Source organism: Mangifera indica, chromosome 3 (assembly GCF_011075055.1).
Source record: "Mangifera indica cultivar Alphonso chromosome 3, CATAS_Mindica_2.1, whole genome shotgun sequence".
NCBI classification, from domain to species: Eukaryota; Viridiplantae; Streptophyta; class Magnoliopsida; order Sapindales; family Anacardiaceae; genus Mangifera; species Mangifera indica.
In genome coordinates this window covers 3,380,846-3,399,672 of record NC_058139.1, presented here as the reverse complement: position 1 = coordinate 3,399,672, position 18,827 = coordinate 3,380,846, and the positions used below count along the sequence as shown (strand labels likewise).

General features: G+C 35.5%; 3 protein-coding genes across 5 annotated transcripts; 1 reads left to right on the top strand and 2 right to left on the bottom strand.

Annotated features, from left to right (window-relative positions):
- Positions 1 to 725: 725 nt before the first annotated feature.
- Positions 726 to 8,777, bottom strand: LOC123212336 (lysine-specific demethylase REF6). 2 transcript variants are annotated; one of them, XM_044631437.1, is made up of 7 exons: positions 7,646 to 8,777; positions 7,262 to 7,340; positions 6,739 to 6,806; positions 6,483 to 6,633; positions 5,376 to 6,031; positions 4,100 to 4,807; positions 726 to 3,302 (listed from the first exon to the last, which is right to left on the bottom strand). In XM_044631437.1, exons 1-7 carry the CDS (start codon positions 8,547 to 8,549, stop codon positions 928 to 930), a joined length of 4,941 nt encoding a protein of 1,646 aa, XP_044487372.1. In that variant the 5' UTR covers positions 8,550 to 8,777; the 3' UTR covers positions 726 to 927. The 2 variants fall into 2 exon arrangements, with proteins under 2 accessions (XP_044487372.1, XP_044487373.1); XM_044631438.1 differs by having other exon boundaries at positions 4,100 to 4,702.
- Positions 8,778 to 11,562: 2,785 nt separating this feature from the next.
- LOC123212333 (stemmadenine O-acetyltransferase-like) lies at positions 11,563 to 13,115 on the top strand. The gene has a single exon (XM_044631434.1). The coding sequence runs from the start codon at positions 11,781 to 11,783 to the stop codon at positions 13,083 to 13,085; it is 1,305 nt and encodes a 434-aa protein (XP_044487369.1). The 5' UTR covers positions 11,563 to 11,780; the 3' UTR covers positions 13,086 to 13,115.
- A 41-nt stretch (positions 13,116 to 13,156) lies between these two features.
- Positions 13,157 to 17,828, bottom strand: LOC123212334 (DNA-(apurinic or apyrimidinic site) endonuclease). Of its 2 annotated transcripts, XM_044631436.1 has the most exons (10): positions 17,481 to 17,828; positions 16,993 to 17,085; positions 16,548 to 16,692; positions 16,110 to 16,311; positions 15,380 to 15,458; positions 14,737 to 14,798; positions 14,509 to 14,595; positions 14,272 to 14,375; positions 13,527 to 13,601; positions 13,157 to 13,360 (listed from the first exon to the last, which is right to left on the bottom strand). In XM_044631436.1, the coding sequence occupies exons 1-9, from the start codon at positions 17,715 to 17,717 to the stop codon at positions 13,528 to 13,530; spliced, it is 1,083 nt and encodes a 360-aa protein (XP_044487371.1). In that variant the 5' UTR covers positions 17,718 to 17,828; the 3' UTR covers positions 13,157 to 13,360; position 13,527. The 2 variants fall into 2 exon arrangements, with proteins under 2 accessions (XP_044487371.1, XP_044487370.1); XM_044631435.1 differs by having other exon boundaries at positions 13,157 to 13,601.
- Between the last annotated feature and the right edge of the window lie 999 nt (positions 17,829 to 18,827).

Below are 18,827 nucleotides of genomic sequence, written 5' to 3'. Positions count from 1 at the left end.
AACTCTAAGAGAATTGATCTAAAACTCTAATGAATCAAGTCATTTCATCAAATTTTTTAATTCAAAACCCTAATCCAAAAACATCTAAAAACTGCATCAAATCACTTAAATATTCACACTAAAATGTATAAATCATGATAAGGATTAATTTACTAACATTTTGAATCATTTTGGTGATTGAAAAACCAGCAAAATCTGACAAAAATTACCGCAATAGGTCAACAGGTGTTGGATTTGCGTAACTTAGGTTTGTGTGGATTTTCCATTTCATTTTTACTAGAGGGATATTTTAGTCTTTTCCCATTGGAAAGACATTTTTGCTTAATATAGATAAAATAAAATTGGGTATTTTTATTTCGAGTATTTACATTTTAGGCATTTAATTTAATTTTCCCTTATTATATCTGCTAAAAACACTGCATTTTATTATTATTATTATTATTTTAATCCCATATAAAAAATTAGAAGGATTTATGGATTAATTTTCCTTTTCGCTGCATTAAGGGAAACAGTGTTGGAATCAGATTTAAGTATGGACAACATAGAATTATGCTGTCTTAGTCTAATGGATGTAATGGAATACAGTTGCTGTATATTTACGCTTACATATATTCCTTCCTGCTTCAGAAAGATGTCTCTCTTAAGGAAACTGGCTAAACTGATAATATACCAGTAAAATCCATGCAAACACCAATAATCTAAAACAGCACTGCTACACAAAATGGTTAATAAAGAAGGCAACATGATTTCCTGAAAATCTGTTTTCCAAATCAAAGCAATTGATAATTAAATTGGCCCAATGAAGCACCACCACCAGGTTAACACAAATTTAATCGTTGCTCTGAATGACAATTCACAATTACACTAACCGAAATTCTAACCGACTAACTTAAGGTTCATTAGCAATGGTTAACACCTTTTTTTACACTATCCTCTGGTTTTCTTAGTGGAATGACCTGTCTTCCGCTTGTGACGGCTGAAATCTGACACAAACCGGAATGTCTGCCCACAGCCAGCCTCGCCGCACACGTAAGGACGAGCACCTGTATGAACCCTAATGTGTTCCGTGCGTGCCCATGCCCATTTGAATGACATCTTGCAACCCTTCCATGGGCATTTAAGGGGGCGTTCATCCAGATGAACTCGGCGGTGCTGTACTAAGTACTTGTGCGAGAAAAACTTTTTACCACATCCCTTTACTGGACATATGTTTCTTTTGTGTAGAGCCAGCTCTGGTTTTGACCCAAAAGTCATGGTGCAACCCTCCAAGTCACACTGGTATTCTGCTTCCTCGTCCTTATTTTTTGCATTGCTAAGACTACCCGGAGCCCTCCCAGCTGAAGCATTCTTCACTTTCTTTTTGCTAGTTTGCTTTTTATCTTTTAATTTGGAATCTGACTGTTTCGTAGGTTTTGGTATTCTTTTCCGAAGACGAGTGCTAGGTCCACCCTCAGTCTCCTCTTCAATAAATGAATCAAATTGTTTGGCATTCTGCAAACTTTTAGTATTACGCTGCCGGGCAGTCCCTTGTTTCATTTGCCGAGGGGTCTCTAGCTTTGCCAGATTACGTTTTCCAGGCTTCATAGTCCAAGGGGTCTCTTGTTTCTTTTTACGAAGCTTTTCCGTTTTCACTTGCTTACTTCTAAGAATCCTCCCAGGTTGCCGATGAGAATTATCCTCTGCCGAATCATATGACATAGCATCTTCCCTCTCAATAAACTTGGTCTTTTTGCCTCTCGGGTTCCTCTTAAGCAGTTGACTATCATCCTCAGCTGAATCATACGAAGCAGCATCTTCCACCTCCATGCATTTGGCTCGCATGTTTCTAGGAGTCCTCCTATGCTGCTTATGAAAATTATGCTCCAGATAATCTTCTGAAATTGCATCTTCTCTCTCAATCCACTTTGCTTTCTTTCTTTTGGGAATTCTATCGTGCAGATGATGAGAATTTCCCTCCATTGAATCATCTGAAACTGCATCTTCTCTCTCAATCCATTTGGCTTGCTTGCTATTTGGAATCCTCCTATGTAACTGTATAGAATTATCCTCCAGTGAATCATCTGAAACTGCATCTTCTCTCTCCACACATTTGGTTTGCTTGCTTTTCCGGATCTTTCTACGCTGCAACTGATAGTTATCCTCCAGTGAACCATCTGAAACTGAATCTTTTCTCCCAGTATATTTTGCTTGCTTGCCCTTCATAATCCTTCTATGCTGTAATTTATGAGAACCATCCTCCACTGAACCATCTGAAACTGTGTCTTCTCTCTCAATACGTTTTGCTTGCTTGGTTTTGGGATTTCTTTTATGTTGCTTATGAGCAATATCTTCAAGGTAGTCATCCAAAACTGCATCCTCTCCCTCAATATATTTGGCTTGCTTGCTCCTAGGAATCCTCCTATACTGCTTCAGAGTACTCTCCTCAGGTAAATCATCTTCTCTAGCAATGCATTGGGCTTGCCTGCTCTTAGGAAGCCTTCTATACTGCTTAAGAGGGTTCTTCAGTAAATCATTCAAGACTTCAACTTCTCTGTCAATACTTCTGGCTTGCTTTCTTCTAGGAATAGTCTGCTCCTGTGGATGAGAATTATCCTCCAGTGAGTCATATGAGCTTCCATCCTCTCCTTCCATAATGCTGGATGGCTTTCTTCTGAGAACTGTTCTCTGCTGTAAATGATAGTCATCCTCCTGTGAATCATCTGAACCTGCATCTTCTGAATCAATATATTTGAACTTCATTGACCTGCTCTGCACTGGTATTTTCCTCTTCTTACTTAGCTTTCTTGTCACCAAAGTAAATTCAGCTGGCCAAGTAGTTTCAGATTTTGTCTCAAATTTCTCATCCACTGTCGCCCAACTACGGAAGCCCCTTTCATTCTCTTGTTCTTGATCCTCAGGGTCCTGTTGTGTTAGAAAGGGGTGAACCTGATTTGACATCCAAACTTTTCCACACCATTTCCCTGCGACAACCTTTCTCTGCCTGCCAGATCGTCTCCCATAACTGCCTTTTGTAGGTGAGCTAGCCAGAGAATTACGGCCAAATGCATTATATATAACTGAATTGTATGGCATCTGTTTAGTGTAAAGAGAAGAGCGACTGAGGTTGGCACTATAAAAGAGATTAATTCCCAGCTTTACAGTCCAGTCCCCATTCCCAGGTAATGCATCCTCACTATCCAGAGCCAAATGGATCCTCTCCTCATCCTCTTTGGTGGCATTCCTGAATGAGATATCATTCCCGAAAAAATCAAGTCCCAGTTCTTCAGCCGCTGACTTTGCTTCAGCCACAATCTTGGGATACTCTGCGTGTGTTTTTACAGATAAATCATGAATTATTAAATGGAATAGAATTCAAAACTGCTCTTTTAAGAACTACTGATTACTTTAGTGGAATTTTAAACATCTATGTGTGGTTATCTTGATAGGAAAACATAAATATCCTCTTCAGCAACAAAGGGAAGCCCTATATTCATCGTGATCAATATTGATCACTTTGATCACAGCCTATCCTGTATATGATAGAAAAATCAAGGAAGAAACAGTTCAATTGGTAGTGGCTGCTACTTGAGACCAAGAATTCCACACCACACCAGGGATACTACAAAATAAAATGCAACAAGTCATATTCATTCAGTATACTGCAACTTTCTTACATAGCATCATCTCTACTTCTGTGTGATAGATTATCATAACTTCCAAGTGCTCACAAATTCCGGAGCACACAGGGTGAACTAGAAAGCTAAACTGTAAACTGATCGATAGAAGTATTAGAATCTTAATCTCAAAGTGGTCTTATCATTGCACAAATTAGTGCAGATCCAGCGTTTTATAAAAACAAGATTAGTGAAACAAACACAAAATTCACCTAGTTAATATTAGTGGAGTAATCTCATCATCTGTAGTTAACAAAATTTATCACTATGGAATCACTAAAATAATTTAAAACTATACATATTAAATATTCATAAATAACTGCTCTTCATTCTGTCACAATTCAATGATTTCTTAAAATAAAAGTGAGGGTGGGAGTGGGGGCAAGGTAAAGGTGTTCATTGTATGTATGAATGATTGCCTCATAATAAGCTACAACGCAACACACCTGGATGACAAAGAAGCATTATATGCACCCCTCCACTTGAAGAAAGTTGCTGTTCTACTTCCACAGCATGCTCAAGACAGAAGACATGCATTCGAGAAGAGTCTTCATCAGATCTTGGCGTAAAAGGCATATCTGTGTTCTTCACTGGTACAACGGCCTTGCTTAACTCCATATTATCAGCACCATGGAAATCTGGAGAGAAATTTGAAGAATGCAATGCCATCATTGTATCTCCAAGTGGGCCATTCAAATCATTTGATTTAGACAAATCTGGATTATCAATTTTAAATTCTACAGAGCATTCAGAATCTTGAGGACTTCTCGCTTTGAAATCAGCTCTTCTAAATCCAGGTACCCCAAAGCAGTCAATGGTCTGGAGTGGAGCTTCATCCTGACAATCAACTCTGGTTAATGAGAGACTGTGACTTCCAGTTGCATCACCATGAAAATCTTGCTCGTATTTTTGTTCTGGTGAACACTTTGTCATGTTAGTTTCATTCACATCAAGAGAAACATCTAGTTTGACCTGATCTTCCTCAGAATCAGATGAATTTCCATAAGTCATAGCTAACAGGCCAAGAGCAGAAGTTTCTCTTTTTATTTCTGCATCAGAAACCATTCTGTTACTTTGATCTACCACTGGAATTTGGTGAAAAGATTTAACAGGAACATCATATAAGCTATGTGGACTTCTCTTTCCCATCCATCCTGATTTTTTCAACAAATAAAACAAAATGTTTAAAACAAAGAGTAGCAGCAAGGACAAGTGGAATCATTTATTAGAAAAAAAAAAAAGAAGTCTTCCCAAGAGAAAACAATAGAATGATATCTATGTCAACTGTAGAACTAAGTAGCTTTCATGACTCAGTCACACCCATGTATATATCTATAAAAAGTATCACATCCATGAATAAGAAGCTATATGTTTCTCTTTTATTTTTCTTATAGGAAAACAAGCAATATGTTGAGAGAAATTTCTAAAGTCCAGACCAAACATTGCTGATACAACTAATAATTATAATGGCGTGTACTCATCTACATGATAAAACCTATATGCCCAGATAAGGGCGTGTCTGCATGTGTGTATGTTGGAAAGAGACCTGTAACCACTCCGCAGTTTTATCATGCCAAAATGTATACCAGGAAGGAAATTTTATTTATGGCAAGTCTTCTTTTCCTTGATGCTTTCTTAAGTTACATATATATCATACGTCAAACCACCAAGTAAAATCTGCCAAGAAGAAGCTAAAAAGGAAAAATGCAACATTTAACCTACTTGGACAAGAATTCAGCTCAGAAGTGACTGCATCCGCACCAGCTACATTGAACCCATCACTAGTTACTCCAGAACTAGCAATCCAATCATTAAAGAAGCTACAAGCAGATGACATGAGATATCTAGCAGTCGGTTCTCGAGGTTGAACAACAGCGACACAGGCAAAGCTCAAAATTCCACATGTGGCACAAGAAAACAGTCTCTGATTTGACAACTGATCAACTTGAATGGTATCTTCTCTTTCAGTCTTGGTGGACAGTATGTGAGGAGTCCAAGTGGATATATTATCAGCTCCATTTAATGAGTTTCTTCCGTACAAAGAAGTGAGTTTTCCTTTCACAGAATAGAAACCTTTGGCAGGCTTTATTCCATTGTTCTTGCCTAGCATGAAATCATTACAAACTAAATCTCTGGAGGTTTTAACTGCTTCTTTGTAACTGCCTAGACCAACACCCATCCTGGGATTTACTCCTAATATATCTGAAGAACTTTCTGGTAGAAGAACTATAGAAGATCCATTCCCAAGATTATGAAGAAGTTCACAACTGTGTGCCACATCCTGCACAAATAATACTTTAACCAATTTTTCTCCTTCATCCTTGTTCTTATCTTTTAGTCGAGAACTCCGTGGTTTAGCATTAATGGCTATAGGAACTCTGCAATTAAGAAAATAAAACAACTGAGAGGAACTGTGATTAGTAACAAACTCTACACTTGTATGTACAGTACTTCCAGCTTTTGAACAAGCAGTTTTGGCAAAATTTTTTACATGTAAAGGAACTACTCTCAGCAAATTTATCCTTAAGAATAACTTTGTGTCGGAGATGGCAAAATGCACACTAAAAGGCTATATACTCTCAGCATATACCAAATACAGGCTAATAACAAGAAGGAAACACAGGAATCAAATTTCATAAGCAAGTTCAATAAATTGTAACAATCTCCTCCAGCAAGTATATCAAAGCATATTAAATCCACTAACTCTAGGTCTGAATTAGATCAATCAGAGATGGCAAAATACACACTGAAGGGCAATGGCAAAAGTAGTAGAAAAACACAGCCAGCAAAGTAGGCAGGATAAAAGTTAGAAATCTATACAAAGCATACCTTGAATGCAATGCTATAGCAAGATCATAGAGTAACTGAAAATGAGAAACCATTGGTGGATAATTGATCGAAGCTCTTCGAATAGCAGCAGCTTTAGCAATGTTTAACCATTCAGGAGTTGCAATATTGGCTGCCTCCCCACAGTTAAATCCTAATGCCACAAATTCAAACAAATGAAATAAGATTCTTCAATTAATAAAAATAAAAAATACTTTAATCAGAACATAACTTGTTGAAATTTTCAAATGCACCTTACCATGACTAAATCCCATATGATAGGCCCTGGGAAAAGTGACAACAAACTCTCCAGCATTTTGCACTAACCTGATTTGAAGAAATTGATGCCGTAAGAAGCAAATAATTGCGTTCATGCCTCAAATCAAGAGATCAAGGGCTTGCAATAAAAAACTTCGTGAGATATAATTGTAATGGGTTGAAAGATCATTCCCAAGTTGTAAATTGAGAATTTCTCCTCAAAAAAAGAAAAGAGATCACAGATGAATTCAAGGAAAATCAGAAAGAGATTTTCACCTCAGACTGTCAGTTTTGCTTGATTATTTCTCTTTTGAAAGATCATTTCATCTTAGACCATAAATTTGATTGAAATTATTCTTATATAAATATGATCAAAGTGACTTTCAAGCTATAGGCATCACAGACTCTGCAGGTAACTACTTAGGCTCCAAATGCAACTTAAAGAAAATAGCTAAATGCTGAAAGATCACAGTGAGAAGCAATAGGCAGGGAGAAGAAGAAGAAAAACAGTGAGCAAGGGTTACCTGCAGCATGGAACCCCTGCACTAACAAATACTTCAGGTGACATAATCGTTGTTTTCTCACCAAGAGTAGCAAAAGTAACTGATAAAAAAACAAAATAAAAAATAAAAGTGAGTTGATCAGCAGATCTAAAGAAAAACATAAAATTCTAGTATCATGCCCTAATTGTAAGTGAGTTGCTTCTCTATTGAAATTAAGGATTTTATAGTTATAAACCAGAACACAATCCTGCAAGCCTCTAAAAAATCTAACCCCTATTAGCATTGCAAGTTATTCTGAAGAAATAGAGCACACTATAAGAATATTTTAACAATGCTCCAAACCTAAAATATGTACTCTAAGCATTTAAATGCTAACAACTTATTTGAAAGCAGTAACAGACTCACCAAGAGGATTAATTTCTCCTCCATATCCATGAACTCTAACCACCTCCTCAAACGCATTGGCAGCATCCATGGGCACACCATACCAAGTCTTACTAGCACCTATATGCAAGTAATTCAAGCTATGCAAGTCATGATCCTCCGCGTGCCAAGCGAACCAACTAAACATCATAGCTATATAAACCATAGGTGAAGTAACTCCCGGAATTTCCTCCTTCATAAACCTCAACAATGACCCTTTTGCCCTAGAAACTCCCCTCATATTCCACGCCGTCTCACCAACCGTCACAACTTCCCCAACCACTTCCTGGCTGTTCCGAACCGGCATAAAAGCTGAACCCGGCATGTCGTTAGCATATTCCACGGAAAACGGTTTATCCACGGTGGCTTTCCAGTACAAGCTCTCGATTTCAAGAGCAGAAAGGGGAGTCTTCTTGCTGTTGCATTTCTTCAAGTAAGTTTTTTCAAAATTCTTAGCTTTGGTTTCAAATTGCTGAAAAGTATAATATTCGCCACTCTCCCAAACCGGTTTCAGAACCGGACGTGGTTTTCGCGGACAAAACCCGATCTGTTGCTGGCGGGTAGTAAATGTGGGACCGGAGGTGGAACTAGAAGTTGAACTAGCACCAGTAGCTGCAGCACGCTCGGCTAAGGACCGATTAAGGTTAGAAATAGCGGTTTTTCTGGGAGCAGGCGGTACCGGCGGAACGATTTTGCAGATGCCATATTGAGAAGCTTCTTTCTCGATCTTGAAAATGTATGCAATTGGATCTTGAAACTCGGCCAAAGTAGGGTGAAATTCAGGGGCTAAAGGTAGGGTTTTGAGCCATGACAGTACATCGAGTTGCTGAGTCGGCTCAACCATTTTTGGGGGTTTAGTTGTTGGTTTGGGGGGAAGAATAATCATGCAAAAGTCTCCTCCATTGTGGAGACTAAAAGAGAGAGATTCTTGTGCTACTGCTTCATATCATCTTCTCTCTTTTCGATTTTTTTCGTATAAATGAATAAAGAGATGAGTTTGTTTGTTTTTTTTTTTTTAATTTAACGGAATATTATAATAATCTTTCTCCTCTGTTTTTGTTTTTTTGGTTGTTATTACAGACAGAGGAAACGAAACGGGCAAGTATGAGTTAGTAGAGTAGACACGTGAATGGGGTTTTATTCTGGGTTTCAACTAGCTTATACAAATGACTCTTGTTTTTAACTTATTTACAGTTCTACCATTTTTTGCCCTTTTGTTTTTTTTTTTTTTTAACAGCTGGAAATTTTTTTTTCCCGCTCTCCATTTCAGGATAAAATGAGCATTTAATTTTGGGTGTGAATTACGGAGATGAATAAATATATTTTGATTGAGATGTGGTTAAATTTCCAAGTAAAATTTTTTAACCATGGTTAAATCTTAACTGATTGCGGTCAAAGGGGATTGATTTTGATCTGACCCAAGGGCACTGAGCAGAATGAGACGTCTGCATCTGTATGACTGCGTCATAGAGCACGTGTCGAAGAGTGATTGGATGAATACAAATAATAATTATTAATTAATAGAAAGAGATAATATTATCTCCTCCAATCCAATTCAACTCAAAGGAGCGCAGTGCACACATGTAAACGTCGTTTTTTACGTTAATCTCTTTTGAGAGCATTTTATTTTATGCATGTAAATCAGTGCGGGGACAAAGACTGAAAGGGATGAAATTGAGAAAGCAAAGCATGAATGTGAAATTTAGTTGAAGGCGAGGTCAAAATGGGTGAGGTGGACAAACAAGATTACATTTGAATCGAATTTATTAAAGTTCGAATTTAAATTTAATTTGAATAAATAAAAAATGAGTTTGAGTTTGACTCAAACAGTTTTAAAATAAGTTTAATTCAAATAAATTCAAGTTTGAATATAAAAATTAAATATTTTAAACTTAAGTTTTATGTGTGTTTGGAGTGATCAAACTTGTTAATTCAAAAAATTCAATATAAAATTATATAATTTTGATTAATATATATTAAAATGATATTATATTAATATTAAATCAAATTCAATATAAATTCTTGGTTGACCAGTGTTCTAGAGGAGAAAAGAGAGATCGTCGAAGTATGGTGATACGTCTGAAAAGTTTTGTCGTCGGCTATAGCACATGATTTGACGTAAGCGATTGAAAGTTAAACCCTAGGGGGGAAATACTATTTTTTAAAACTTACTCTAGGGGAAAATAGTTAGTTTTTAGGGATTAGGGGGACGAAAGAAATAAAATTTTAAGGGGTTAGGGTTTTATTAATTTTAATCATTCATGGTAGGTAAATAAGATTTTTAAAATTAACAAGGGGAACTTTGTAGTCACCGCAAACTTTGGGTGGGAAATAGTGCTCTGGCATTTTTATTATTAACATTTGCTGAAATTGCCTGCCTGGCCATGCCGAGCCCAACCTACCAGACCTTTTTCAGCCTAAGCCCTCAAAAGATACCCGTTTTTAAACCTATTACTTTGCTTCATTCCCCAACATTAGGGGAGATTTCAATTTAATTCCACTTTACTACGTTAGTACAAAGGGATCGAATGACTTTCCCTTTTCAGTAACGTAGTAATAACACCAACTCATCTTTTAAATTTAAAAATGTTAAGAAAAAAAATTGAGCTCAATAATAATTTTGAAAATTTGTAATTTCAAAAATTGAACACAACCGATTACATTATTGTTTGAACCAATTTTGAAAACCGATTAAATTACTTGTAATATATATTGTATTTTTTAATTATCTAAGTCTAAATTATTAATAAAGTATGCATTATTCTGTTACACATAAATTAATTATGCTTAATACTTATTATTATTTTTAAATTTTAATTTATTATTTACATTTTTTAAAATTAGAATTTTAAAGCTAAGTTTAGTAAAACTAATATTAATTAAATTAATAAATTTATATTTATAAATAAAAAAATATTATTATAAAATTACGGACCCAAGGGGTTAAAACCTTTATCGGACTAAGTCTTAGAGGCCTGGGTTGAGTTTCGTATACGCCTTCATTTATCGAACTTTACTTATTAATCTCCTCTCAAACAATTCTTTTTCGTGTTAATCTCATCATTTTAACTCTTTTTGTTATAAATTTTATTATTTTTAGCTTTATCAATTTTTTTTTGGTTAAGTTCGCTTTAACAACTTTTTAAAATACCAATGTCATTATTTTCAACTAGATGTTGCATTAATCTCCTCTCCGATCATTCCTCCTCATTTAGCCCAATTTCGAGGGAAATGGGATAAATGGCAAGTGTTTTTCCTTTTACATTGTGATTATTTGCTATGGTAATATCAAAGAGAGCATCTAATTCATGTTTTACAATCTTACAAACAACTATGGCAAACCATAAGGGCGATGAACAACGGAAGTACCTAATCAATAAACAATATCTATGTAGTTTAGCTGGAAAATTTTCATGAATCCATAAGCAAGATGAACCACGAGATGACCTTATACTATGAAAGCATCAATTGCAGGTAATGGGTATTTGAACTTTATGAAAAATGCAGCTGAAGAACTTGGAAAGAGTTGCAACATTGAGGTGCCTAATTCTATTAGTTTCTGTAGAATTCCATGAACATGGATAATCAATCCATTCTGTCTTTTGATACCAATCAGAACGTGCAGAGCTCATCACCTCATTGGAAATTCATATAAATTAAAAAGAGAGGCCATTGGATCGCGAACCCAGAAGGTCAACGATTGCTTTGTTACTGTTTTTAACAGATCCCGTACAGTAAGTAGCAATATTCATATTATTTTCAATAATTTAAGAAAAACGAATGCAACCCTTCTTAGTTTCTTTGTTTGACACGTTAACATAGACGAAAACGAAATACTAGTTCTTCACCCACGAGATTGGCCCCAATATATATTTATTGCCACGCTATGCAGGTGAAGAAATGCTTGCAGAGAATCCAGCGAAGCACAGTGGGAAGTTTTTAATGATCATGTGTTATGAGCAGTAATAATAATATTAATTTGAGTTTCATCAAGATGATTTGGAATTTCAAGAATTTCTTCGTCCTATATATTAAGGGGACATTGATGGTTCATACTCAATCAGCCAAATTCTTTTAAACCATTGTTGTTCTTATCTGCTGCAATTTGAGAGATAGCATGGAAATCCAAATCATTTCTAGAGAAACCATCAAGCCATCTTCTCCAACGCCTGACCATTTAAGAGACTATAAGCTTTCTGTTCTTGATCAGCTATGTCCTGAAGTTCACTTCCCGATCATTCTCTTTTACTCTTCTGCAGGCAAAGATACCACTAAAACTTCTCTCCACCTGAAAAACTCCCTCTCGGAAATACTCACCCACTATTACCCTTTAGCAGGACGTGTGAAAGATGATTACACTGTCGACTGTAACGATAAAGGTGCCCTCTTCATTGAAGCCAATGTCAGTAGCCAGATGTCTGACATTCTTAAACGACCGGAGAAGGATGTGATCGTGCAACTGCTGCCATACAAAGTGCATGAAAAGATAATTGGTGATCCCGTCAACCTGAGCGTGCAGGTGAATTACTTTGCTTGCGGCGGTGTTGCGATTGCAGTAGGGTTTAACCACCGGATTGCTGATGCAACAGCTGCAGCAAACTTTGTTAAAAACTGGGCTAAGGTAGCTAATCCAAGTATCAATGAGGAAATAAAAAATGTGATATTTGATTGCACTTCTTTCTTCCCTCCGCAAGATTTGGTAGAATTGAGGAAGAGTAGTCTTTTCCAAGGTCAATATGCATCGACGGACCCAAACGCTATATCAAAGAGGTTTACATTTGAAGCTACTAAGATCGCTGCTCTGAAAGAAGAAATTGGTAAAATTGCAGACTCAGTGGATCTTCCAACACGTTTCGAGGCAGTGTCGGCTGTTATGATGAATGCTATAACAGCAATGGATAAAGATCCAACTCATTTTGTGGGATTAATTCCAGTGAATCTCCGAAACAGAATGAAGCCAGAAATACCGGGGGATTGTATGGGGTGTGTGAGTCAAATGACGATGACAAGCTGGTCGAACATGGAGACAGGAGTTGGGAGTAACAGTATAGCGGGAGATCTTCACGAAGCTATAAAGATGCTGGATGATAATTTTGTGAGAGAGTTTCATGCATCAGGAGGGTACATGAATTTCGTGAACAGTTTACCAGTTGATGAAATGGTGAGCAAAAAGATTAAAATGAAGTCCTTTGTGATAACTTCATGGTGCAGACTTCCATGGTATGAAACAGATTTTGGGCTGGGAAAGCCATTGTGGATGTGGGTAACCTCAGCGGCAAGGAATGAAAATATTGCCATTCTCATTGACAATATCAATGGCAATGGAATCGATGCCTGGGTTGGCTTGTCAAAGGAAGAAATGGTCAAATTTGAACAGGATCCGATGATCAAGAAATACGCTTCTTTCGAAACAGGCATATGAGTTAGTCTTTGGGACATGATATTGTGTTTGCGAATATTTATGTTTTTACCGTGTGTGAGTTTGGATATGAATTTGGTGGAAAACAAGGCAAAATATTGCCTAATATATATCTATCTTACTGTATCTTGTCATAAAAATGAAATTTCAACTGGTAATAAAATCTATATGCACACTTATCTTGTTTCAGCCGTGGACACATAACATGTTAAATCCAGCGATCTATCCATCTTCAATAGATGAAGGTTGACATGGGAGTATTTCTAGATTTGTTTCCCCTGCAAATTAGAATGTAAAGGACTGTTAATGCTCACAAGTAGACGCTAATAATTTACCCAACATCCTATATGATAACAATATCCTATCCACTTCCAATTAATACATCCAGAAAATATAGTTCTTTGAAAGATGATAATAAGCCCGTTTCAGATTATAAAATTATACATCAACTTTCGGGAGGATCTCGATTGGCTTGTGAAAGCTCAAGGGAAACTGGGCAATGGTCACTCCCATAAAAACCTGCAATTTGCAGAGGCTTTGTAATCTTAGTATTTAGGAAGGCATCAAGAGTTAATAAAAAAAGGAGTTATAAGACGCTATTGGCACAACATGAATTACAAATTTTCCGTTTAAGAATAAATCCATCATTATAATTGCCTTTCTTGGCAAAACATGAATGCATTTGACAGAGGATTCAATTAAAATTTGCAAAGTAAATGATGTGAATGAACTAGGGAAATGAACCAAATGTAGTTTCATACCAATCACGAGTTTGTTTTGCATTATATTGAACAGTAAAAGAATTATGCATAATAAATGAACCCCTTACAAACTAATCAAAATATCATCTTGCAACTATGAAGCCTTCCCATAACCCAATAATAGGTGGAAACAACAGTGGTTCAAATTAGTAATAAAAATTGACAGACCAATATCATATTTTTTGTGCCATAAGCATAAGGAAGCAATGAATGTAATCCTGCAGAGCAATGGCGTCCAATATCAGGCTCTTCAGATTTATACTCACTGTTTCTCCAATTCACTAAATGGGTAATGAGATGATTATTCTTTCCTTTTTGGTTAAGAAATGGAGATATGATATATTCTAACTTTTATCATATTTTAAAACTAGATTCAAGAGTTTGTATGACATGATATAAACAACTATTAGAAAGAAGATCATTTGCACCTTCTAATTCAATTCCATGCCCCTGCATTTCACATGCAACAATTCGATCTTTGAGTTCTTCTGAGACTATGAAATAGTCTATTCTCATTCTTTTACCTCGATACCTGAAAGAAAACCATCTATGAGTATATTCCATCCATATTATTAAAATCCTCACTCCTCACTAGAAATAAGAGATTTACACTACAGGTCACTTATCCAGGTCCAAAAAAGTCATTTTGGCTCCAATTTACTTACTTTCCAATTGGATTTCCAGACCATGAGAAGCCACCATCCATATCCTTTTCCTTGTGTAGGAGTCTGTAAGCATCTATTAGCCTACCCCTAAATCATGATCCACCATACCCTTCAAATTAAGAACTTTTCCCAATAGAGAAATATTAAAATTGAAGGATTTACAACTCAGAGCAATTACTTGAAGCAATGACCATGTTACACATTTTTCCATGAGATAAAATCACATACTCTTTCAGTATAGCACCAAAGCGCTTCCTCTCAGCAAGAGTAAATCCAGGCTGCCCACGATCCTGCATCATAAAGAAATCAAGTTAAAAATTTAAAAAAAAAAAATGTTGAAATATATGGACAAGCACAACAAACTATGATTAGAGGTCTCAAAGCAAATCCAATGCCCAATTGTTATCACTAATGTACAATGTCTAAATACTTTATCTTGAATGAACGAAGAACACAAGGCCATGAAAAAGGTAATAACAAAAATAGCAATAAATTGGTCTCCATCAACAAAAAAGATGGTCATCTTTTGTTGTTCTCATTGTTTACTTATTTTTGGCTAGAAATGATAAACTACTTCTTCAGGGTAATAACTGATTAATGACAAATATTAAGATGACAAATTTTAAAAGTAGAGTGCTTAAGTTACATTGGAGCAAATACTTTTCAGTGAACAACAAAAACCTCTATTCATAGAGGAAAAGCACAAGCTTTCAAAAGGAGAGGCTCCTTTTCATTTTAGCAGTTCATCTTTTCCAATTTTGTAATTTTAGTATTTTGTTGTCTATTTCCAAGCTTTTGATAATGAAATATATCACTATTTATTAAAAATAAGCAAGTTTAGTTTGGAAAGCTTTTATAACAAGAGCAACACCTCTTTATTTGGAGGAATGTAACCATTGAGCTTTGCAGCACTGAAAAATTCAGGATGACTCACATCAATCTCTTCATGGCTGCAAATGAGAAATGAAAAAGAAGTATAAGTTCCCTAAGAACAATGCTGATGCATTCAAAGATCAAGCTTTGCGAAAAAAAAAAAAAAGAAGTTCATGAACATATTTAAAAAAATAAATAAAATAAAGCTCCATAATTAAGCATGTGAAGTCAAAAAAGTTCTAAAAAGAATTAAGATAGTGAAAGCAGAGAAATGTTTTAATTCTAAGTTGATAGGTTGCCTCATGATAGGCATACTTTCTTCAGTAATTAGCGGAGTCAAATTATCATGCTTTCTGTCATATGCCACAAATCAACGAAGTTGCATAAAATGGAGTTTGAGTTTCAAATATTTACAAAATTGGCTATCAATCTTAAAAGGTGCAACAACATGATCTATTATGATAGTCACAGCTAGAAAAAAATGAAAAACAAAAAACCCTAAAATGCAAACAACCACTGGACCCATCAGGGATGGATCCAGAGTCTTGGATTAAGGGGGTCAGTTGAAAAATGCAACTTTAGGGGAACAATGGAAGTTTAGGGGTAAATTTTGAGACAAATTAGTACAACATTTTGAAATTTCTACTGAATTCAGGAAGCTCCTGGCTCTTGGCAAAAAGGAAGATCCAACCCATGTCCCATCAAAGGGAAGAAATAAAGAGACTCACCTTACATTAAGATCACCACACCATATAAGAGGCTTCTCAGAATGCTTCGTAACAAACTCTAGCATCCTATTATCCCATTTTCTTCTCCTCTGAAATGAATTTTCCTCCTCTTTCCAACCATTGTTTGGTGAATAGGTAGCCAATAGACGGAAATTCTCAAATTCAGCCAAAATGACCCTGCCATCTGGTTCATGCTTCAAAGCTAACAGCAACAGGAAAATGGTATAAACTAAACATTCAATGTTGAAATTTAGAAAAATAACTAGTGACAATAAAGGGAATTCGTATGCAAATTTATTAACAAGATTTATCTTTGCATGGAAATTAGAAGTAGGGTTAGCATCAGTAGTTCATATCAATACATAATTATGAGAAAATATGCCATTAGTTACATGACATGAGTTGAACATACAAAATGACAGATTTAAACCAAAATACCTGTTCTATCAAGTGAGAAAGAGACTATTTTTGGTTGAAAACACTTCTTCACCAACAATGCTGTCCCTGCATACTTTGAATCTGCAAGAGACCACCAAATCTGATATTTTCCAAATGGTGGACTTGAAAGAGCACGAATCAATATCTGCATAAAACAGAGAGGTATTGTCCACAACATGAATATTAGAAATTAGGGCCATACACACACTATATGGCATTATATTAGGGAGGGTCCAAAATAACAGGTATTCAGTAAATAGACCTCTTGTGTACAGCGGGAATAATTATTAGCTGCCAGTTCAAGACTTTTAACTCAAATCTTAGCATAGTGAAGACACTTATCTATTATAAAAGTGCTAAAATTTCAAGAAAATTCAAATCCACATAAACATTGCCATTGGTAGTGAATATATAAAACGAAAGCAAAGACAAGAATAAATGTTACCTGTTTTTCCTCACGGGAAGGTTTTGTATCATCTTTCAGTTCTCCAGGGTTTTTTGGCGAATCCTTGGAACCAGCAGCAGGCATTCTCACTTCCTACAATTAGCATGCATTTTGAGGTTCTTGCCCACATACTTGTCGAAATTATTGCTTTACTATTAAAAAATGACCAAATTATAATGCAACGAGCGGTCGTCAACCCATTAATAGAATTCGATGAAACACAGCACAAACCCAATCAATTTGCTTTAAGCGCATACAAGAAACAAATACAACACAAACAAATCCTATACAGTTTCAGTCTCAGCTTCAAGTACAACAACAAAATCACAAGCTACATTACCAGAAATAAACAAATAATGAGAGTCTCCTGACACCAAATGATTAAACATCAAACACGCATGTCCCATTACACAATCAAACTTCAAACACACAACACATTACTCAAACAAAAGCACATCGACATAGAGACTGATAAGAAAAAGACTTACCTGAATAGCAATAATGTCAGGATCAAAATTAGAAACGAACTTAGAGAACTCGGCCCAGTTGTTCTTGACTCGAAGAAGCAGGCTATTGGCGTTCCAAGTCACGAACTTGAGTGGCTCTTTGTTGTTATTCTCTTCTTGTGAAGTTTCACAGTTGTTTTCACCATCTTTTTTCAAAGGCGAAGGAGTTGGTTTCTTGGCTGATCCTTCCTTCTCTATTGGTTTAAAAAATCGCTTCATGATTCAGCTGTCTATTGTTGTTGTTTCTTCTGCTCTTCCTCTGCGATTAAACTATAACTCATGGGCTTCACTTTTCTGTAGGATATCAATTAAAAGGCCATTACTAGGGTAGGGTTCCATACATTTATAATTAATCATCCGGTCCTCTATCCAAAAATTAACTTGATTTAATTGTGGTCTCATCAATTTGAAATTCTTACACTTATCACCCAATATTCACCCACCCCTCTAGGAGCGAAATATTTTCACTTCTTGCCTCAACTATCCCATCCATACCTGAGTTTTTACATAATGTTTAATGGGTATGCTAACTGTGGGAAATCACAATAACACCCCACTTTGCATGGAATTCCTTCAGCCCATTTATGCTAATTGATGTTGGACTCTTTGCGATTTACGATAACCGTGTCTTTGTATAAAATATCTACACTTACTTTTTCACCTATAAGCCTAATTAATTTCATAAATTTACATATTTGGTAAATTACAATGACCCCGTCTTGACATAAAATTCCTTTCTTAAATCTATTCACATTTCATAAATAAATATTATATTAATTAAAAATTGATTCAATCATACCTTAAAATTTTAATTATATTCTAAACTCTTTAAAATTACAAATAATTATATTTAAAATTACCATGTATCATAAAATTTATATAATGTAGCAAAAGAATAATTACAACTAACTTTTTTTTTATGTTGTTTGTGAAAATTATAAGTAATCTTTGAGGAGTGACAACAATAGTTCACCGTTATGAGGTAAAAAAAACAATGTCAAACAACATTGAAGAAGATCGATAAGAGAATGGTTGATTTTCTTGATGCAAACGAATTTTTGGTAAATTATTTGTTAGAAATGAAGTTGAAAAGATTGAGAATAAATTTTGGAAATGGAAGAGAATGGGTGAATATTCTCTTTCATGTATGGATCGGTTTGGTCAAACTGGAATCTAATATTACGTGGGTATAAGAATTGGAGTTGTAATTTTTGAAATAATAGAAAAAAAATTAATTGTGAATAATTAATAATTAACACTATCAAGCTTCAATTAATAAATATTTAACAAATTATCACTTAAATTTTACAGTAAAAAAATTATTTTATT